The 25063-nt window shown below is 34.0% G+C and overlaps 2 protein-coding genes across 2 annotated transcripts in view; both read left to right on the top strand.

The window, feature by feature from the left end:
• Window positions 1-4942, top strand: part of LOC149780787 (uncharacterized) — a 78043-nt gene extending 73101 nt beyond the window's left edge. The window contains exon 8 of the mRNA XM_089937863.1: window positions 706-4942. Within this exon, the coding sequence (XP_089793989.1) occupies window positions 706-992 (287 nt within the window). The 3' untranslated portion in view covers window positions 993-4942. The remainder of the gene's footprint in view (window positions 1-705) is intronic.
• A 5094-nt stretch (window positions 4943-10036) lies between these two features.
• LOC149780786 (uncharacterized) lies at window positions 10037-24670 on the top strand. The gene is made up of 3 exons (XM_089937862.1): window positions 10037-10651; window positions 12052-12135; window positions 18991-24670. Exons 1-3 carry the CDS (start codon window positions 10138-10140, stop codon window positions 19284-19286), a joined length of 894 nt encoding a protein of 297 aa, XP_089793988.1. The 5' UTR covers window positions 10037-10137; the 3' UTR covers window positions 19287-24670.
• The last annotated feature ends 393 nt before the right edge of the window (window positions 24671-25063 follow it).

Here is a 25063-nt window from a genome sequence, read left to right as displayed (position 1 = left end):
TTAATTAATCAGTTGCCTCACTGTCTCATTGATAAGATATGTTTAATAGATAATTATTCACATTCAGTGGAATGAGATGGAGATGTGTGGTGTGCTGGCTATAATGTACATACCCATGCACTCATTGACCCAATCAATCATTGACCATAGTACATGCATTTTTGTCATGAATTACATGGCCTAGTAGCAAGTTAGGTTCTCAAGCACCTCCGTCAATGATAGGCGGGATGGGGAAGCCTCTTTTCCAGTCAAAACTTCTGTTTTCATTTTAAAACGAAATGTTTAGCTTTCTTTCTTGAAAACCAAACCACCTTTTTCAAGATGTAATGCCCATAAGCAGGATCATTGGTCTGCACCATACATATTTTAAACTAAACAAAGAACTGTTATGCCATTAAGTATTGCCGTTGTATAAAAATATTAGGTTATATTTCGGAAATAAATTTCTAAAGTAATTTCCTCAACACATACATACATACATCATACATACATACATACATACATACAGAGAGACAGACAGACAAACATACATACATACATACAGAGAGACAGACAGACAAACATACATACATACATACATACATACATACATACATACATACATACATACATACATACATACCTTGCAGATGAACCAATAAAGATGTCACACATTTAGTACTTTGCAATATTTAAACTTCATTTAATATTTCCTAACTTTTTCAGATTACATATTCTTGGAATATCCGGATAACAATTTCCTGGAGATATTAGAATGTTTATTACAGCGTGAATGTGACAGTAGATCCGCCACCGTTTATGAAAATAACACGAGAACTGCAAGGTCATCATGTATTCGAAACATTCCGCCCCAAGATTGCAGAATGAATAGAAGGCAACACCAACCTAGCAAGATAAAGCCTCGACCCCATAAAGGACAGAGCAACCAACACAAGGAAGTCAGAAAGTTTAGAAGACTACAAAAGAGATTCAAAGTTTTCAGTTTGAAATAGTATTTGGGGATAATATGATCTCATTATAAAAGATGCACAGTAATGTTTTTACCAATCAACCACTGTTTAGCCTTCTAACGGTTCCCATACAAATGCATCAACCATTGAAATATAGACATTACCAACCTTATACAAACGTCTTTTTGAATATATTTGCATAGGAAAACCTTTCGAGTTATTAATACTCTTTTACAATTTAGAAGACGAAATCCAAAGCACGAGTTGCGACCATTATTCCAGTCAATCCACTCTTTATTGTCTGTGATATAGTTGTTCCAGACTCTTGGTGCAGAAACTAATCTAATCAGGGAACAAAATAATAATTTGTTCCCTGAACTAAAGTGCCAGTCAGTAAAGTGAAGAAGCAGAAACAACAATTGTATATGGAATTTGGTCTGCTAAATTATCAAATCGGTCATGAATTAAATATTTTCCTCAGCGAATGTATTCAAAACGACGTTAAGAATGGTATCCGAAAAAAAATGCAGCGCTATATGTTCATGTTCATAAGGCGTCGGACTCATTTCTTTTTGAGGCAGGACCTTGTTTGGGGAGATGAAACATTTTGAGATATAAAGGGAAAGCTTCATTCCGTAAGTAGTGCGGAAGATGTTTTGTGTCAATTTGTTTAAAAATCCGAGACGACATAGTACTCGCCACCATTTTCAAATAATGTTTACCATGATGTGAAATTCACCATTTTCATTTCTAAACATATTTCACTTCACCTTTTAACAAATATTTTACGTTATGACCTTCCACCATTTATAGATTTTTGCAAAAGCGTAGGCAACTCACCCGCTACCATTTAAAAACAATATCCGGAAGCTACTATCTCCCAAAATGTTTGAAAAAGTATGGACACTAACGCTAAAATGTTTTGGAAAATCCTAGCCCCTTCCCCATCCTATTCTTCATAATTTCTTAGAAATTCCTTTACCACTTGCCCAATTCCATCCAGCTTTAACCATTAAAATAAACACTAAATCACTGTGTAACCCTCCACTATTTTCAAATATTTTAACACATGACCGTCCAAAACTTTAAATTTATCATTAAATCTCACGAAGAATTTCCAGCCACCAATTTCAGTTGCTCTAACCCGTCTAAATATAATCGTTCAAAAACCATTAACCACCTGCCGTCCCATCAAGCAAAACTTGTACAAAACAATGCAACACAATTAATCAAATTTGTGCACAAAGAAAATAAAAGGTATCATCATTAAAAAAAAACCCAAAATAATAATAAACACCAATCTTTATCAAATAACCATTATTCCCATTTTTTAAAAAAAATAAGCACTAAAATAAAAATAACCACTTTTTTACACCCCCAAAAGAAAGACCAAAACATTACTTGTAAATGTTTTGCAAAACAAACCCTCAAAGTTCATATTCAAATTTGTAGAGAGACACGAAGGCAAAATTATTCAAAATTAAAGAAATAGCAAAACCGCAAAAACACACAAAGCCAAATTTTTCACAAAATAGTAATAATCGTTATTTTGGGGAAAAAAGGACACAATACCATTTTTCCAATTTAGAAAACGAACACTAAAAGCCTGGTACCAAAAATTTTAAAAATACCACTTAAGTAAAATGTAAAAAAAATTAAATAAATTCTCTAACGTAAATATTCACAAAACGAAGTGGGAACAAACAGGAAGACGAATTTATCTTAAGCGAAAACCAGAAAGGATACAATTTAATAAAGGAAAAGAATTCTATAACCGAAATAATACGGATTTATAAAGACAAAATATCGTCTGTAATGAAAAGGTATCTTTGAACTCTTGGGATAAATCTTGGAAATACATAATTGACAATGATACCTGAAAATGGGGGAGATATTTTCAATCATTACCAATGGATATAATAAATAATATCACAGATCAAATAATTATTTTATCCATTAAGGCACATCTAAGTAATGAATAAACTTATTTGGTTATCTAATAATAGATACCTATGAAATTACTGAATATTGTATAGGTGAGAAAGTTAGTATCTCAAAATATTAATCTAATTTCATAAATGTCTATCATCATAATTTCACAGAAAAATGTTAAAAAATTATAAACGTAATTTTAAGACACCTGCAGTATACACACTAGCAAACGTAAATAGGGAAATGTCAAAGAAATATTTTCCAAACAGTCTCTATCTCTATGGCAGAAAAAGCACACAAGATGAGGTGTTTAAAGATGATAAAGTTTTGAAAACTATAAAAATGAATGCTAGAAGATATGTGCTGAAGAATCGTTTAATATTTCTGTGAAAGAACAAAATGTTTTACCATTAAATTAGGTCATGTCTAAGCGTCTTGATATACAGTAAGTTATAACAGTATCGTTCTGACAAGCTGAAGCCCTGGCCTTCTAAGCTAACATCGAACTATTCATACGTAATATCTGCTATACATACATGAAATCAATATGTTAGAGCTGTAGGAAAAGTATGCATCTTGATCAAATGTAACATCGAACCACGCACTTCAAATAATGTAAACTTTGTACAAATATAGTAAAATCTAACTAATAATATAGTGGAGATAATGCTGCAGTCGGAGAATACAACCCAATAACGATTACTTGCGAATGTGGATCAACTGCAAACAAGACTTAGCTATTGTTTTTAAAAAAATGGATTGTCATACTTATTATTAAATGCAAAACAGTACTATTAACATTTTTTTTTAAATATTACAGAAATTTTAAATAAGAATAGTACTTAGTTTTATTATATGTAGTGAATCATTGGAGTTTCCATCATAAATAATTTTCGTAACTTATTAGAGGGTAATACTGAAGGATTTTTCAATGCCACGCCAATAGATATCGATAACAAATCTGAGCGCCTTGTTGACGCTTTCTGGTCTCGTGGTAATTAAGGCCGCCTCACATGAGGACCACGTACAAATCCTACAATATGGAAATACTTTTGTTCAGCAATCATTTTCTATTTATATGTACTGTTTTACTTTGAAGAATCGTGTTACTACTAATATTTTCTGTGCTAATAAAACAAAACAGAACATAGATATTATCGTGCGATATAGAGTAAAGGTCTGCTACTTTATTCTGACGTCCATGCTGCCAGACAATACGTCTGAGTAGAACATAAAAAGAAACTCATCTTGCTCAGAGTGAATAACTGATATAATCTGTATTGTGGCTGAAAAACGCAAGTAAAATATTTGGCCTTCTCCACTCGTAACAATACTGAATTTCTTTTCCCACCCTCTATGCAATATTTCCGTTATTCACTCGTTTGAATTGTATCAAGGAAAGATCTTCTCTATACTAAATGGTGAAAAATTAGTTTATATATATATATATATATATATATATATATATATATATATATATATATATATATATATATATATATATATATATATATATATATATATATAACATGCCATACTCAAATTGGAATTAATAAAGATCATTGACAACATGTAACATACGTGATGAAACATTTTCATTTTAATTTTAAACCCTAGAAGATCTGCAAAACATTGATGTGAAGATAATTCACACTAATTCTGTTTGATATTTGTGAAGAACTTAGATCTGTATGTTTCAATAGTGACAAATTGGATAAATTGGACCCCGTGCATTTTTTGACCACGTGGACTAGATCCTGATGATAATTACAAAATAAGTAAGGTACAATTATAATTACTCATATACTTATATTATACATTTATAAGGATCGAATCTGGAAATTAAAGGTGGAATTAGCACAATACGGAATTGATATACTGAAGCAAATCATATTATTATGCTGACTATTACTATTACCAAACAAGTGTTTTATTTGCTGTGATATTGATAATCTCTGCGCTTTTGTTTATAATATAAAATGTTTTTTTTTTTGCTTCATTACACTTAATTCCTTTTATGCCTTATAAATAAAACATATTTGATAATGCGTTGACAGAAATCAGTATTTTTTCTTGCGGAAATAACACGTGTTACGTATTACTTGTTAATGATCATCGGCTGGCTAACGTTCAGCTCTTCCAAATCAATATAAACGAAAATGTCGATGCTTGCAAAATTTTCAGTTATTTCGTTTCAAGATACATAGATACACCAATTAGGTCAAACGAATAATGTGTTAGACGTGTATAAGTGTATTTTAAAGAGTCTTATTACATGGTTTTTTGTGGTGTTACAAACTGTAACATAAAATGTGATAGAGACTGAATATAAAAATAATTGTACGACATCTTCAACATTGTTTCCGAAATGTCGGATCAAGAAGACGTGCAATAGAAAGTTGCTACTCAAAGATGTGAGGGTGATTCTAATAGATCATGAGGAGAAATAAGATAAACGGTTTGCGTTACTGGATAACGTAATTTGTTTATAACATCTGAAATTTAGATGACATAAAATAGAAAACTTAACTAAAGTAACTGTTCTGGGTTTAGCGGAAACTTTGCAAAGTTTTAGCAAAAATTCTGCATACCTGACCGTGATGATGAAATTGGCAAAACTCAGAACTGTATGGGATGCAGTTTTAAATAGGAATTTTCGGTGTGGGCACATGTTGTGTCAGAAGTATTTCAAGACTAGTATGGTTGACTGGTAAATATAATTTAATCTTTAAATGTCAAAAACAGCATGAACATAATATAAACTGGTTTATCAAACTTTAATTAGGTAAATTATGGCAGTAGAGATGAAGACGGGAAAATCTATATTTAATCCTCGATGACTAACGTTTATGGTCATTATTTTGTCCATAAATTGTTAGGAAATTCAATGTAATGAAATTGGAATTTTAGCTAATGCTTTTCATGCATAGATGTATGTATGTATGTATGTATGTATGTATGTATGTATGTATGTATGTGTGTGTGTGTGTGTGTGTGTGTGTGTGTGACTTTATTTCCTCTTCAACAGAGATTACATCAGATTAATCAAATTCAGGATAATACAGGATCTTGAAATACAACAGAAAAGTGACAAAAATACAACAGTTGTACTGTATCAGCTACCGTATTGACAAAACGAAATATCTCAATACCTTTTAATTATGCAAATCTGTAATCAGAGCTAACTAGCATTTGACTTAGCATGGCACTGATCTTTGAACATTTGCTTGATGATGATAATATTTCGAAAATGTTAATACGTCTATATTGTTATGTGCTTACGTGACACGTGTTTATGAATATATACATTTGTATGCGTGTATGCGTGTGCATGCATTTATCTATGTCTGACTGTGTAACTGACTTCATTACCTTTTCAGCAAAGATTACATCAGGTTATAAAAATACGGATTATACATATCATAAGATTATGAGACACAGCAGAGACGAGAATGCAGGCAAGAGAAATGCATCGTCAGCTAACGCATTTACAAGATGAGATATATAAGTACGTAAAACCATACAGTAATCTCTAGGAAATATACATAAACACACATAAACGCACAAACACACACACACACATATAAACATACACACACAGATATATATATATATATATATATATATATATATATATATATATATATATATATATATATATATATATATATATATATATATATATATATATATATATATATATAGAGGGAGAGAGAGAGAGAGAGAGAGATATTTGCTCCATCTATTAAACGGTATATAACATAGCACATGTTATTGATTCATAATTCCAATCACTTTTATAAATAATTAAACAAGTATTCACTTTCTTATCCGATTACTATGAAATGTAACAGCTATGTCCAACATAAGTTACACCGTATTTCAAGAAGAAAAGAAAAAATTCCGGTCCTTTCCTGGGGTGTTGTTAAAGTTACGTCTACGAAACTGTATTGTACAAGACTTGTTTTGGGAATCTGATTTGTGTACTCTCAGCATTAATTGGGGACACTGTTTTGTGCAATCATATATTTTCGTTACACTGAGTCTGAGTGTTTAGTGATGTCCTTTTCTTGCAAATCCTCAACATTTTCTTTCTTGTAAAACTCATTTTCGTCATCAAACTATATTTTCGAGTATATATATATATATATATATATATATATATATATATATATATATATATATATATATATATATGATCGAAATACGCTTGGACTGAGAAAGTAAGAGCAAAAGTGGAGATGGCATACACGCTGCTTATATATATATATATATATATATATATATATATATATATATATATATATATATATATATATATATATATATATATATATATATATATATATATATATATATATATATATATATATATATATATGTGTGTGTGTGTGTGTGTGTGTTCTGTCCGATATGTTTCCTCGTCTGTGCCTTGTATATTTAAAGATCCCGTATTTATATTGTATACACCAGAACTAAATTCTTTTTATTTTCTCCTATTTTTGAAACAAAGTGCACCTTCAGATTACCCTCCATATTCTCGTGATGTTTTGTTGAACTTTCTTTTCTTCTCTCTTTTTTAAATGGACCCGTAACTTTGTTCTGCCACTATCAATTTAGTTGTAGCCTTTCAAATTTTAACATTTAATGATAAAACCATCTACTATGTATATTTTTCTCTTCATATTAAAGAATGCAGTAACAAGTAAATATATACGAGAAGCCTACGTTACCGAGTCGATGCACCTGCCAACAGCAGACGGAATTAACACAAATTCAGGTTTTATGGACATAGAACACAGTTAATTTTACTATATGTTCTCTACATTTGTTTCTCAGTACTGACATTTCCACTGTGTGACAATCAATACAAATCATATGTAAATCTAAAATACCTTCAAAGATGACTTCACGGTGAAGTTCTTATCAAAGGTTCACCTGCATTTTTTGAGAGGCTATACAGTAACCAGAGCAGCATGTAAAAGAACACAGATTTCACTTCCGGATAATCACCAAGGCCTTATTACTCACTGTGCACTGTCTCCGAAATACACATGGACATCCACACACTGAGCTCATATTCTCAAGAATAAACAATTACCTTTAAATCTCTATCAAAAATGATAAATCTAACTCTTCTATGACCACCAAAATGAGAGAAGAAAAAATATTCTAAAAATAGACTAGAACTACATTCGTGGGTACTGAAACGGAACAGTTAATTTTGACCTGATTCCATACACAGTGCCTTTAATAAAACTGAGTTTATATGGAATATACACCTGTATTACCTGAACCTAACTAAAATTTTCTCGCAGTAACTATACATTACATAAAGTTATTTAAAATTGACGGCAAGTATCCACAAATCAATTAAGAAAAATAAGTTAGGAGTCGGTAATGCTAATTAAAACACAAGTTAAATTCAAAGAGGACAGGTAATATATAGATACCTCAGAAAAACTTAGTTTATCTTGCAGGCATTTCTATGTTACTTGACACTAATTCCAAATATATACAGGTTAATAAGATATATATATATATATTAACTGATTTTGTTTTCTAAAGTCACAGCAGGTATCTGCATTATGTTAGAAAAATTTGGTTTTGGGGTCGATAGTGATAATTAAACGCAAACGAAAGTTTTAAAATTCATGTAACTTAGAGATGTCTACCAGATAAAAATAGTTTTATCAGGCATGCATTTATTTGTTACCTGACACTAATATACAGCATCGGCATGTTTATTATCATAGGTGTTGTTGTTGTTATTATTATTATTATATATATATATATATATATATATATATATATATATATATATATATATATATATATATATATATATATATATATATATATATATATATATATATATATATATATATATATAACCTGAATTTCGTATCAATTAAGACTAATATATTTAACATAAAGTATATTGAATTATTGTAAATTTCTCTCGTATATGTTGAATTACCCTAAATAATCAGAGTTATGGAATAGGAGGAGGGATTTAAAACGGAACTAAATTCACGCAAATTATTTTGGGTAAGACATAGTTGCTTCAAATAATCCTAGTTTATCATAAGATAATTATGTATTACCTGAACCTAGTAAGTATTATTTCCAAGTAATCACATGTGATAGCAAATATTGTGAATTTCGCAGCAGGTATCTATGAATTACCTCAGATAATGTGAATTATCTGGCCGATATCCCAATAATACCTGACTCCGAACTGCCATTACCTGTCAGTCAATCATAGTAAAGAGCAACTTCATTGATTAGTTCTGCTTTAACTTTGGAACTTAAATCCCTCACTACACTCGTCTTTATCTTTGATTCTACATTAAAATACAGCATGCATATGCGGTCAGTGCTAAAACAGAGTGAATGGTTAATTTGTTTCGACATTTCGATTCGTCATTGACCAGAATAATATACACATATCTGTTGTCATTCCGTTCTTGAAGAAAGAATCATGGAGAATATGTGTGGGAGGGGAGAAAGGGTGGTGGTTGTGCTTATTTATTTGATAAAATAGACAAGAATATGCCGATGTAGCAGGGGATTCAGAAATTCATAATTAATTACATTTTTAAGGCACCTCCATGTCACCTCTAATACGAAACAAATCAACAAGGAAAAATCGTTATCATCAGATTATAATTTTATTTATTTATTTATTTATTTATTTATTTATTTATTTATTTATTTATAGAAATTGTACATTAGGCAATACACTATCCACGAAATAGGCCTGAACATATCTACGTTAAAAAAATGAACATTAATGATAATGAAGACTGCGCCTAATTAAATACACAATAAAATGTTCAACAAAATGTACGAATATGCAATGAGATTATATTTAGCCATCAAAACGACATCAACTCACAAACACACTGTAGAGACACATCTAGGCAAGCAATGCACAAGCTCATGATTAAATCCAGGTAATACATACCAGATAAACTAGGTTTCGCTGAGACAGTTAAATATTACCCGCATGTTTGTGAACTTCATTTGCCATATCTCCCCTACTTTTATCGCATATGCACTTGCCGCTTCTATTGCGTCATCAAGGCGATACTAAATATACATCATAACATTGATAAACATATATGGAACTTGCAAATTGAACGTTGTGACAGTAGGTCAGCAAAACGGTTCTATTTTGGGATGATTTAAAAAAAACTTACTAATGTGAAAGTAAAAGTTAGTCGCACTTTGTTCCTTAAGAGTGGCAGATATGTCAAAGTTGAGTCTGAGATTCCTTGAGAAAAGCGATTTCGGAGGAACCAAAAGTGGGACGGGAAAGAGAAAACCGAATCAGCTTTATATGTGTTACACAACAACTCCATGGTTCGATTTTCCAAGAGGTCTACATTGCAATGAACTTCCTGCTCAGCTGATACTGGAGATTTTCAAGTATCTTTCGGCGTACGAGTTATTGAGAAAAGTCAGCCTGGTATGTAAGTACTGGTACAATATTTGTAGGGACAGGAGTCTTTGGACCTCAATCACATGGAATAGGACTCCGAGGACACTCGGACACCTTCTTCAACTAACCAAGTACCAAGTACATGAACTTGTTTTAACCGACAACTTATATAACTTTTCCGACTTAGCTCTTGCTTGGCTTTTGAAGAGATGCACACATCTGAAATGTCTGAAACTTCCCAAGAATACTTGCAGAGAATTATTCGAACGTATGCTTCCAAGAACTAGCATCCTCGGAGGAAAGCTATGCATGGGTAGTTGCGGTAATAGTATTCGATCTCTCTATGTCTCTCTGTCTCTGTCTCTCTCTCTCTCTCTCTCTCTCTCTCGCACACACACACACATACACACACACATATACACACACATACATACACACACACACATAAATAAATACATACTGACACAATTAGTTGATTAAAATATTACACATTTATCTCAGCTATTTTGCATTCACTTCATATTTCTTACTTTTTAGACCCCATATTCTCCAAACATCCACATCTTTTCTTATTGAACTGGGGAGTTCGAAAAGCGTATTACGTCCTGCATTTCATATAGGCCTTTGAGATTTTGCAAGAATCCCAATGCTGTGATATTATGAACAGAAGAAAAAAAAAATAACTTACGTAGTCTTGCAATTGTCACCCATGATTATCACTGAGCAATATAATCAAGCGACATTTTTAAACAGTTAGCTATATTTTAACATACTGATCCGAGGGTTGGTGAACCATTCCATTGACTAAGTTACAGGTATAGGAAGGACGAATTCTCAGTGTACTGTTTATTCAACAAATTTGCACAAAAAAACGAACCGATGGGCAAACCCCAAGTATATTTACAGCATCTCTACGCCATCTTTCAATGTCGGATTAAAATTGTAACTAAGTTGGAACTACTCGTTCCGAATATTATTTTTTTTTTCTAAAATAAAATGTATCAGCTTCCAACACATCTCGCTAGTCTCCTATTAAAACATTGTTACTGCAAAGAGACTGGAATGGAGATATAGCCAATACATTATGGTTATTACATTTCGTATTCCGAGTGGCAGAGTGGTCTAAAGCACTCACCGTTCCGGATCACTGCCATCTCCCCTCAGTCTGCGTGGGTTCGAGTCTCAGACTCGGCTAACGTGGGTATGTGAGAAAGCCTGCCAGTAGCTTCTCGTGGGTCAGTGGTTCTTCCTGGGGTTTTCCAGGGTTCTTTCTCCACCAGTTATACTGGCCGACATGTATACCCTATCTTGTGCTGAAAAATGGCGTTAAACGCTACAGCAACGACAACAACATTTCGTATTCAGATGTTATTATCGTCTAAGAACATAATGGAAACATAGCCCATACATTATGGTTATAACATTTCGTATTCAATGTTACTATCGTCTAAGAACATAATTGAGACATAACCCATACATTATGGTTACTACATTTCGTATTCAGAAGGTGCAACTTTATATGGGTGACACTGTATGTTAGTCCATTGACTGTTCTTTCTAAAGAGCAACATGAATGAAAGAAAATATTTACCGATTTCATACTGTAAGCAATATTTGACCAAACAAAGGGACATGCAAATAGATATGTGATCGATGGAGAGACAAATAAATACAGAAACAGAGTAATATTAGCACACTCAAATTTATGGTTTTCTTTTCCAGCAAAGGATATAGAAATTGGTGTGACCTCAGTTGAGCACAAAAGGTTTTATACTCCGGAAGAATTCCTTGCAAAACACATGAAAGGTACTCTCTCTTTCTGTCTGTCTGTCTCTATCTCTCTCTCTCTCTCTCTCTCTCTCTCACACACACACACACACACACACACACACATACACACACACACACACTGGCATGCAAGCCTAAATTTGATATGGAAGAGTATAAAGTAATACAATTTTCCATCGAAAGCAACTTGACAGAATTTATTATTTACAATAATGTAAAAAGAACGCATCAAAAAGTTCAAAACACAGCTGCTCGGATCATACTTAGAGTACCACGATCAGAGCACACCTCCCCGCTGCTCTGTACCCTACACTGGCTATCCATTCGATCCAGAATCAAACACAAAATTTGTTCTCTGTGCTACGTTTCACTGTCGGACTCTAGTCCAACGTACCTATCCGACCTCACCCATGTGTACACACCAGCAAGATACTTAACGCTCCTCTTCTGACAATCGTATACTCATTATTCCAACTATGAAAACAAAGTCATATGGACAGCGTTCTTTTGCATATCAGAGCCCAGCAACGTGGAATGAATTGCCCACTGAACTTATGCACAAAGACACAGTGATCACATTCAAGCTGGCTCTCAAAACTCACTTATTTCGACTGCTAGAACAAACTTAAAGACATAATAATGTTTCCTACCTTGAATATTCTTAGCATGTTATTTTATGTTTTCTAATTTCATGGTGTTTGTTTTTGTAATCATATCATTATGGTTTTGATTTTTTTATCTTATAGGTGTTATTCTTATGTTGTAAAGTGTTTAGAGCTTAAAAAGATTAGGCGCAATACAAACTCCTCATTACACTGGACAACAAATTTTTACAAAAGTCATGTTACTGAAATAAAATTAGTCAATTCTTATCAATTTTTATGTGCTGAACACGAATATGACAGTCAAATTGCAAAATTGGCTCTAGTTTTTTTGTAATCTGCAAGAAATTAATGTTTACATAACGAAATACATTCCAATAGTAAAAGGTCAACTGTAATAGCCTACCTATAAAAAATCAAGTCATTGACTACATCTTAGATTTCTTCGCCTGTCTCTTGTACAGCTGTTCGGGAGCATCTCTGAGGAGTGTCCAGCAGTAGTCAGCCAGCATTGTAGTGGACCATTTTCCCTGGTATCTTTGTTCCATTGTTGCGATATCTTGATGAAAACGTTCGCCGTGTTCATCACTAACAATACCACAGTTGCTAGGAAAGAAATCCAAATGGGAATGAAGGAAGTGAATCTTTAGAGACATATTGCAGCCAAGTTTCTTATACTTCATCAACATGTCTTCTACTAGTTCCTTATAGTTTTCTGCCCTAACATTTCCGAGGAAGTTTGTAGAAACTAGGCGAAAAGCATTCCATGCTTGTTTCGCGTCACCTTCCAGCAAGTTGTTGAACCGGTCATCTTTGAAAAGCTCTCGAATCTGAGGACCCACAAAAACTCCCTCTTTAATCTTTGCTTCGCTGAGTCGAGGGAATTTTTCATGCAGGTATCGGAATGCTGGCAAAGTCCGGTCAATGGCTTTCACGAAGTTCTTCATCAAACCTAGTTTGATGTGAAGGGGTGGCAGCAAGATTTTCTGAGCCTCAACCAGAGCTGGGTGTTGGATATTCTTCTCTCCAATGGCTACATTCTGCCTGTGAGTCCATTCCTTCCTCATGTAGTGCATTTCCCTTGCTCGGCTATCCCACTCGCATAAGAAACACATGTATTTTGTATATCCTTGCTGCAGTCCCATTAAAAGGGCAACTACCTTCAAATCACCACAGAGGTGCCAGCTGTACTTGTTATACTCAATGGAATTCAGTAGCTGCCTTAAGTTATCGTATGTCTCTTTCATGTGGACAGCATACGCTACTGGAATAGATGGAAGAATGTTTCCATTGTGCAAAAGCACAGCCTTGAGACTCAGTTTCGAAGAGTCCACAAATAGTCTCCATTCTTGTGGGTCATGAGTGATTTTTAAAGCATTCATGAGGCCCTCAATATCGGAACAGAATATCAGATTACTTTCCTTTCTGAAGAAAGGCTCCAATTGCTGGTGGCGCTTTCGATATGCAGTAATTGTGACATCTTCTTCTAGAAGATTCCATTGTTGGAGTCTTGATCCTAGCAATTCTGCCTTGTTCTTTGATAAGTCCAAATCACGAATCAGGTCATTTAGTTCTTCCTGTGTTATTCTGTGTGGGGTTGATGATGCACCACAGTGAAAATCTGGATCACTGCATGCTGATGGACCAGGAGAAGAACAGGTCGACTCACCTTTGTCTTCGTCAGATGAATCAAGAGAATATTCTGCTGGAGGTTCTGGAATAGGAAGTCCCTCACCATGTGGAACTGGTCTCAATGCAGACGGAATGTTTGGGTAGACTATTCTCGACTTCTTTCGCTTCGTTATTCCGCCGGAAAGAGGAGGAACCAAGCAGAAGTAACAGTCATTTAGGTGGTTGCTTGGCTCTCTCCACACCATTGGGACTGCAAACGGCATTGATGACCTTTTGCAATTCAACCACTGTGAAAGCTGTGTTGTACATGTAGCACAGCATATATGCGGAGCCCAAGGCTTGTCTTGGTCACCAACCTTGCATCCGAAGTAAAGATGATATGCCTTCTTCACTTGAGAATTGATACTTTTCTTCTGGTTGGCAAATGTCACTTCCCCACAAATATAGCAAAAATTGTCCGCGGTATTAACACACTTTCGAGGCATTACTGTTCTTTATTGTACGTAAATGGATAAAATAATAAGTTTTATGTAACAGTAGCTTGAACTGTCTCGCACAACGTCTAAAATATTTTAAATGCTGAACCTATCTGATTGGGCTTTATATAGTACACTGCTTACGTCAGCTTCAGCAGCCGCCTGGCATTAGTATAATAGGCCTACACATGTATAGTACACTGCTGACGTCAACTTACTTCAGCAGCCGCATGGCATTAGTATTGCATTGCATCAGAAAATGATGCAATCAACTGTGGATGATGTGAGCATGATGGTATTATGCAATGTTACATCATTATTCCGGATGTTGCTGCAGTCCTACTGGAGAAATTTACACAGTGAAACATAGAAAATGAGGTATATGAATATCTTCAAAACGAGAGCCAATACAAATTTTTCACGGTTATATTCGTGTTCGGCACACCAAAATACTACAGATTAGGGCCTTTTCAAGTCAGTAATGATTTCACTGTTGACCAGTGTTATTATTATCATAAATTATTATTATTATTATTATTATTATTATTATTATTATTATTATTATTTTGCTGGCTGCTTCTGAAGTTGACAACGTTGTACTTGGATTGTTAAAGCATTTCTGACACCATAGACACCATAGCCAATGCACAAATTTAACTGAGAGTTTAACGTTGTTTTCTCTGAGTTTATCGTGGTATAAACTGTCAGTTGCCGAATTACACAGCAAATAACGCCCGAAGGGCGTTATGTAAGCTGTGAGTCGGCAACTGACAGTTTATACCACGATAAACTCAGAAAAAACAACGTTAAACTCTTATAATTGCAATTATTTATAATTGTATTCACTTTGTATTGTTTCTTTGTTCAATTTATAAGATATTTCCTATCAGTTTTAGGGCCTGTTTAAGCGTATGAATTCTTGTTGACCCGTCTGCTACGTAGCTATTTATAAAACAGGGACTTCTTCATCTGGAACGTGTAGCAAACAAAAAATTCTACCAGTGGTAGGCGATCTAAGGTTTTGAACATTCCTCAGCATGGTCCTAATGCTTTATCTAAATAGGCATATGTTATCTGAGTAGAATTTCAATATTCAATGCAAAGGATGTGTTGTTGTGTTTGGTTTGACATACGAATCAGTCTTGGATTTCATGATATCATGAGTTTATTGCGACTTGTGAATCGTTATTGTCCATACACGTGAGTAACCAATTTTTGCGTCTTTAAATCTATTTTCGTGTTGGATACCGGTTTAGATTACCTACAATGGCTACTTACAAATTAAATTAACACTATCGCTAAATGGTTATAGTGATGGGGGTCCAATAGTCAAACAGTGCAAGACATCGAAACTAGATAACAGTGACGATGTGGGTTGTAGCGGATCTCCTACCCACCCCACATCTGACCTATCAAGGCCGGCGTCTTACATTGTAGGACTGTGTATCAAATTGTTATAATGTTAATCTTAGAACCCAACCCCCCTCCTCGCAATCCCTATATCCATTTACCTATAGTTTTAAATTCATTTGTAACGATGTGCAGTGAAAGTGCAGAAGCTCCAATGTTCTTGGTAGATTTTGAGTTTCTCGGCTTTTCTTTTTCAAATCTAGTCAAATAAAGAATTAGTTATATTCAGAAAAACAGCAATTATATGTTATTTGATTCTGTCAAATCAATTTATTTAGTTTTCTAAATAAAATATAAATCCACCTTTTTTATTTCGTTTTAAAGGCGTGAAATGTGTATACCTCCCACTTACGTTAATTAATTTGTACGTGACTATTTATAGAAGTTAGTATAAAGTGGTTCTCCGTACAGTTAAACAGAAATAAACGCAACTAGTTCTGATCACATGATTATATTCTGACCAATGGAAATCTTCCCTTCATTTATCAACTGATGCAACTGCAATTATTTAGTAATAAATGTACATTTTACCTCCACCTTTCGTGAAATTTGCAGTGCTTACTCCTAATTCATTTTAATTACATTAAACATTTTACCATAATTAAGACCAACGTTTACGGTCATTGTTGTGAAAGCTTATGAATGAGCAGAGCTATCTCTGCTTTCGCGATCCGTGCAATACATAAATTTTGTAGAAAATACAATGGACTTAAATTTTAATTTACGTTTGCACACATATCCTGTCTTTGATATTTAGACATATTTAATTTTACAAATTCACAAATTTTAGAAGACTTTTTATTCAAGTAGCTACGCCCTCTCTGCATATTCCTACTTCCAAAAAGAACAACAAAAAAAGAACAACAACGTGTTATTCCAAAAGCGCAAACGCTTTGATGCATTGTTTGATGCATAAGTAGACCGGATGAGGCTCCTGATCTGCTGTAAATTCGTGGCCGGCACTGTTGCCAGCCACCGACTATGCAATCAAAGTGGAGGGAGCTCCAGGCGTACAAAACAAAAGAAGCAAGGGCTAGAAGACAATTTAGAAACGTCGCTTTGTGAGAGCTCTGAAGCCTAGCACAGTTTGTCACCGGGCCACGCAAATATCAAAACGCGTCTATTAAAGTAGCATTGGTGCGATATCATATACTTGCGTCACACCATAGTGAGCGACATCAAACAGTTATTAAATGCCATTTAGAGAAAGGTTATTAACCATGATATACATAGCAGCACACAAATATCAACAGTGAGGGCAGACCACGTGATAACAACTGGCGACCTTTTTTGGGAGAAAATATTGTGCCTCACTTTATCTAACGCACCACTCCCGAGTGTTGTCAGCCAGTGACGACAGCGAGAGGCAACAGGCGTCTGACGTGTATTTGGAGAATAAGTACCATAGCATTCCACCGCTTACTCACGAGTATTACATTGAGGTATCAAAATGCCTAGCATCGATCGCCTGAACACACTATTTCGGGAAAGAGGCAGATAACCAAACACTATTATTTTCGTAGGCTGGAAGCAATACTGGCCGCCAAAGTCTAGCAGCCAACAGCAGTCTGCATGTGGCCTGCCGGGCTACAAACGCCGACCCGATGGTGCCAAAAGTCCCCGCCAATAACCTAGCCACACCTACAGACCCCAAAGGTCAGGGTAGGATCTACAAAACATGGACGATTAACCCAGGTGAACTTCAGAAATATGGTTGACTCAACACCATCGCCAGCCCCGGGAAATCCTAGCCAGAGCCCATAACAGCCACATTATTTGAGGCAACCAGGAGCCTGAAACAGGCAGAAAGCTGCCAAGATGACCGAGAACCCATGTCTCCTCCAAAGTCCGCTCATCGATCCCCCGAATACAAGCCAAGCCGTCACCACTCGTGAAAAAGCGCGTCCTACCGGGAAAGTCGGTCCAGCAAAACAGTCGTGGACTACCTAGCCACACGTCCTCATAGTTATGCCCTGGATTTTCTTTGGAATACCCAAGCGTTATAGGCGCTATCGACTGACGACCAGTCGGGGTGGGGTAAGTCTCGGCGGATGAGGTGGATGGATCTGGAAAAGTTCACTGGCGAGGTTTCAGGCTGGCGGCTAGTGAGATTTGGGGCGATAGAGCTACACATTTTCACATTTTGAAGTAAAGACCGTTCCGATACAAGTGGATCCCCAAAAGTCATGTCATAATTGTGAAAACTGGGACAACCTTTGCTAGTGGGCCGTCATATCCACACTACACCCCACCGACGACCATATCCAGCGCACTGAAAGTGAACACACGAACCAGTAATAGGTTTTCTGTCACTAACCACGCGCCTTCTCCAGGTCCGAACTACTAGAGGATCACGCAAAAGTCGTTTCTGGCATATACGCATATGTCCAGAGGACCGTACTGCCGAAGCCCTGTAAGAACACGTTGTAATTCAAGCACTTGTTTCACCTGATGCTAGTACCATACGCGAAAGTTCGAGGCCATAAACAACACCAAGAAAGCTGACAACCAGACCATGCTTCTGCTCCTCAGCAGCGAATGTATTACCAAAGAAAAGGCGCGGTAGCCAATCTTCTATGTAGTCTAGAAGCTGATATGGTGAGCATACGCAAAGCGTTAGCCAACCGTTCCCGATATTCCCGGACATGTCCTTCTTTATTGCAATTGCATCAAAATATTATGCAGGAAATAAATTTGTAGTCGTTTTCACAACATTTACTTTAGAATATACATGATATTTCCTATGCTTTCAGATGACATATTCTCGAATCATACAGACATACATTTTCTTACCGAACTGAAGAGTTTAAAATGGTTAATACAGTGTAATCGCTACAGAAGATCGGTCAGAGTCTATGACAAAATCACGAAAACAACAGATCAATCCTGTATTCGAAAAACTCCATTCCATGATTGCAGGACTAACAGGAGGCAACACCAACCCATAAAGCAAAAGCCTCGGCCCCGTAAAGGACGGAATAACCACCACAAGGAAGTCAGGATATTTAGAAGACTACAAAAGAGATTTCAAATGTTCACTTTGAAATAGAATCTGGAGATTAAATGACCACCTCATGAATGATCCACGCTAAACTTTTGGTCAGTCCTCATCGATTTAGCCTTTGTAAAGTCTCCTTGAACATTTATCAACCGATTTAAAAAATAGCATTGACATACCTTATCCAATCTTGTGTTTTAATATTTTCACAGAGGTAAATGACTAGATTTATTATTACGATTCTATAATTCATAAAACGAAAATCCAACGTAAGATATGTTGCCATTGTTATTCCAATCAGCTGACCTTTGATTGACTGTAGTTTACGTGTTCCTGGCTGTTGGTGCATAGACCAGTCTAAACAGAAAACTAAATAATAGTTAGTTCCTTTAATTAATAGAAGGAAGCAGAACCAGCCAACCTAGGGATGATTCAGAAATATCGATAGTGCAATATTTTATGTTAAATTTGGTGTGCTAAATTATCAGATTTGGTCATATATTAGACATTTTCTTCTGCGAACGTACTCAAAATAATTTTGTTTTTAAAAAAGGATAGGCAATGATTATTTTTCAATGCTAGAATGTCTCAATGATAGTGTTCCGACCAAAATGTTATAATACTAGACACAGATGATCTTATCTGCCATATTTATGTCGATATATGGAATTGAGATCAGCTAAGACGTCAGTACCATAATACGCCAGTAGATCAGGGTCTACACAGCTTTTGGAATAATCAGTCGTATTAAGATACGGCCGATACGAATCAACACTGTTCTAATTTTGGCGCGTATCTACGAGAACAAATAAGGTATATTGCATCATCAAACACCGTAGTTACATAAGTATAAGTTTATCATCAAGTGCTTCGTATATTTTTGTCCCGAAATTAATACAGCGTTATATCAGCATCTTTACTAAGATCTCTGGATCATTTGCATTTTGTGTAGGTCATTGTTTTCGTACAAGATTTATTTTCTTCAAATATAAACGGCAAACATCAAACCGCAAGTAGTGTACAACACGCATCGTCTTGGAAACCAAAATGTGATAATACACCATTTTTTAAAATCCTAGGCCTTAAAATATCATCCACCATTTTTAAAACGCTCATCAATACGTCCACCCTGCACCATTTGTATTTTTTTTAACCGTATGGACATCCACCAATTGTGGCTTCCTAACAGACATAACCCACCCACCTTCCATTAGTTTTAATTTTTTCAAACATCCTAGGCTACTGACTCTAAACATTTGTGAAACATTATAGACACTAATGCTCAAAATCTTTAAAAATCTTGCCCCTTCCCCTCCTATGCTTCAAAATTTCATGACATATGCTAGGATATTTACCCTATTCTAAACAGGTTTAACCATTTAAAAATAAAACAAAGGAGACATTAAATCACCATGTGATCGTCATCTGTTTTCAATCTTTTTTAAAATTGGATCGTCCACAATTTTTAATTTTTCAAGAAGTCTCACTACCAATTTCAATGTTGTTTATCACTCCGTGAATAATCATTTTCCAGTCTTTATTCTAATCCATCCACCCTTGTATCAACTAAAACATTTGCAAAAATACTAAAACATTTTACCAAAATCAACACCAAACAAAAAACTATAAACCAACAGTAGTTATATTTTTCATAAAACAAGCAAATCCTGGTACCAAAAAAACCTTTAGACATTCAGTTTTGTAAAACGTATTAAAACAATATGGTTGAGTTTTTAAAACAATAAACACTTAAATACCGCTCTAAAATTTGTACCAAGACTATAAACACTATATTCACACTTGACATCAAAACATTAATAGTCACATTTTTTTAAATTAACACTAAAGCAACAATAGTAATATTTTCATAAAACACGAAGACAGATTAATATCTTTTTAAAGAAGCTTTTATGAAGCTCTCCCCATGGTTCTAAGCACACAGTCGCTGCCAATATGTGTTCCAACCTCGTCACTGACAGTTTCTTTCCTTAATTGAGTACTACCTTCGAACCTAAACCAAGCCATATATTAGAAACAAATTTAAAAGTGTTTCAAAAATGTATAATTGCTAAAGGAAGCAGTCCAAGTCAGCCAAAAATGTGCTGGTAATGTTCAAAGTATTTTAAATAGAAAAAAATCTTGTATCATACTGAAGCTAGACTAACCTGCAACAATTCTAGTCTTTGGCTTTGAAAACTAAGAAATGAAGGTTACAAGTATGTTGTTATGTATATTTAATTTGCACTGTTTGTTAGTTTTTATTTTTTAATTTATTATATGCTGTGAGTAATTGTATTCTGCACTTGAACTTGTCCAAAATCAAGTTCATTTTCTACGTGAACATAATCATTTATTTCGGTTTTGTAAACAATATGTTTATCTCAATCTGAAACCAGAACGTTGGAAATTCCCCATAAATGACTGGTGTGCCTGATGTTTACCACATTCTATATTATAAATTTAGTAACAGGTTTATCGTGTAAACATCTGGAATCTTCTAGAATGAAATTTTACATTAAGTAATATTGTTTTAGAGAATGCTTATTCTTAGCTAGTCAAGTAGTGGGTTATAAACATTCTTGTTTATCTAGAAATTATTCCTTCCTGCATTAATATATGGGCAGAAATCATTTATGATGTTATCTCATGATTTTGATTTTGGTGAAAAATTATGTATTATTCCTTGGAAATACAAAGTGTTCAATGATACTCTTAGAAAGAGACATTAATATTGAATTATAGTGAATTCAAACAAGGAAACCTTGGATTATATGACTGTGATTCAACAAAGACTCTTGGCACATCATTTCAATTCAGCATATGTTTGCAATAGTCTACTACATGACAATACAGGCACATCGATACTTTCAGCGTTGGAAATTATATGGAATACCAATAAAGATTATTCAGAACTTTATTTATTTTTTAGGACATGTGTTAGTAATTCTATGATTATTTGGGATTTAATTACATGTTATAAATGTGGTAAAATTAAACACACACTACAAACGATTTAAAAAGTGTGAGAAGATAATGAAATTTAACTGGTATTATATTGCAGATAATGCTGCAATCAGAAAAAAAATATATTTACTTGTGAATGTGGAACAGCCGTAAATAGTGCTCAGTTATACAAAATAGTACAGTTTACATTAATCTTAACATTAAAATAGTAATATCATAAAGTTGAAACATGTTTGCACTAAAATTGTAGTTGAAGAAAGAGTATTATATTCTATGTTGAAAAATTTGCTTGATACAAGTATACCAGGACTTAAAAAAAGGACGTGTTCTGGCTCCTTTAATTCTTCTTCAAGCTAGAAGAGAAAACAAAGAATTAATAATAAAACAAAAACTATAAATGTTAAAAAGAGGTATAAAAGACCATTCTAATAAGCGTTTAAACGAACAAAGCTTTGAACCTAGACAACACACTGACTGTGACTTGTCATACTTATTTATAATTATTGATGATAATAAGTAGAAACATCACAGCATTAGGTTCAGTAAAGCCCCAGTTATATTTACGATTTCACTAGTAGTGAGAGAAAATGGCGGATTTCTTTCTGTAAATTGGTGTCACAGAACATAAACATTAAGCATAATCAACAAAAACGAAATATATATGTTTGATGAACTATAAAAGCAAATTTAATGAGGATATACCTATATTATTTTTATTTTTTGAGATGATTACCCATGCATATAGAGAGACTGAAACCAGTAGGAGGAAATTTATATACAGATTTACCTAACTGGATGAAAATGAAATAGCCTACCTTAATATAAAAATACTGGCAAGAAATGTTGTCTTTATACAACAGAATTTGTTTTAAATCCAGCAAGGGATAATCCATGTAGACCACAAAAATATAACCTTCATGAATTTAAACATTCGTTAATAAATGTCATTAAATAGACAAGCTATATTTGAAAGTATGTTTCACATGTCTGTAAAATGTCTGTGAAATTAGGCAAATTTATCAAACCAGTTAAAATAACAGAAAGAGAAATTTACAGTTAAATAGATATGTGTCATTATTGTGGAAGAAGAGATTTGTCAAAATTAGTATCAACTCAAGGGACCGAAAACACAAGAAACTGCCGTGACTGAATTATTTTCTTCTGAATTAAAATATTTGAACATACTATAGGATGCAGCCAAATAGCGGATTCAATAGACTTTGTGCCACAAAACTGGTCTGTCGCAATATTTAAAAATTATCAGTAGCGACTAAAGGTTCTACATACTTATCTATATTGATTTTGAAACTATAATCCAGCCATTAAGTAATTGTAAGCCAAAGCCAAATACATAACAGGCAATAAAAACAGCAAGATACACACCAGATGGATTTTCCCTCTACACAAATCAATTCACAAATTACTTGACACACTAGGTTGAAGAAAATCACTTTGCATAATTAGATCTTCCTGATATTTCTCAATTTAGAAACCATTTTGCTTACGTAAATCTAAGTCCAAATAATGCTGCTGAAATGACATTCACTAGTAAAGATAAGAAGTGTTATGATTCCAACAAGATATGTCCTGTCCGTAAGAAGTAATGACTAAGTTAATGAAGTTTACGAAATCACGCCCAATGATAAAGTAAGAGATCATGATCAATTGACTGGAATAGGCAGAGGTCATGCGTATCTGCAATATACTTTAATTATAAATATACAGAACATATGCCACACTTTATTCATCTGACAATCATAACTTTAGTAGAAACAAAAAAAAAAGATCAATAATTCCAAATAATGATTTAACGTGCATCTCTTTCAATAAGTCATTTTTGCACAATAATTTGATGAGGATCGTGATAAATTCACATCAACATTAAAGCATTGGAATGATGGAACCGAACTGTTTAAGAAAATATATTTATCCGTAAAAATACATGGATTCTTATAAACGGTTAATGAAGATAAATACATAAAATTGAAATCTATTATTATAATTTGTTAGTATCCAGAATTAGTAAAGTCGATTGTCAATAGGTAAAAGAAGTGATTTATCGTTTTAATTCAAACCCTTAGGAGATCATATATGATTCATATTTGAAGAAATATACACTAGTTCTGTGGAATATTTTGACGACTGCATGTTTTGAATAATATAAACTAGACCAATCACATTATGGTGCAAGTTGAATATAGGTTAGGTAAAATTAGCGTTGCGTATTGAATAAAATCTGTTTTTAATGATTGGATACATAATTAAAGGTGGAGTCAGCACGATATGGGGTAGATATGCTGAAGTAAATCATTTTTATTATACAGACTAACGATGACCAAAACAAGTGATTTATTTGCTGTGATATTGATAATATCTGTGATCTATTGTTGTTCATAAAACTTTGGTTCATTTTTATACCCATGTAAATAAAACATGTTTGATAGTCATTCAACAGTAATAATTATGTTTTGTATTGAAGAATTAAAATGCTTTTTCAGGATAAGTATCTGAAATTCTTCTACATCCCATCAATATTCCGTTTAAATTCGTTTTCGGTAAATCTATTGATTTCGCTCTGTTTTCATTAACCCCATTAGGATTCTTATGGAATTTCTCAAATGTCTAACTCTTTTATCATTTCCACAATTGTGATTAATTACATGAAGCAGAATTTTGCTTCCTGTTACTACTAGACGTTCATAACTTCACAGCCAGTCGTAACTACTTTCTGCCATCTGATGCTTTTTTAATGATAACTAATTTGGTTCTTTCCACATATGGTTCTACGTCCTACTTTATCCTGTAATCTTCCTTTGTATTATAATCCACTAAGAGACATATTGATTTCTTAAAGACAATGTGTG

The sequence above is a fragment of the Sinohyriopsis cumingii genome, chromosome 16 (assembly GCF_028554795.1).
Source record: "Sinohyriopsis cumingii isolate HCF-2022 chromosome 16, ASM2855479v2, whole genome shotgun sequence".
NCBI classification, from domain to species: Eukaryota; Metazoa; Mollusca; class Bivalvia; order Unionida; family Unionidae; genus Sinohyriopsis; species Sinohyriopsis cumingii.
This window is presented reverse-complemented; position numbering and strand designations above follow the sequence as displayed.

Bases quoted from the DNA above. Each gene is read 5' to 3' on its own strand.
- LOC149780786 (XM_089937862.1), top strand. From the start codon at position 10,138: ATGTCAAAGTTGAGTCTGAGATTCCTTGAGAAAAGCGATTTCGGAGGA. The intron at 10,652-12,051 runs GTAATAGTATTC...TTTCTTTTCCAG, and splicing joins GCTATGCATGGGTAGTTGCG to CAAAGGATATAGAAATTGGT. The intron at 12,136-18,990 runs GTACTCTCTCTT...CTATGCTTTCAG, and splicing joins CCTTGCAAAACACATGAAAG to ATGACATATTCTCGAATCAT.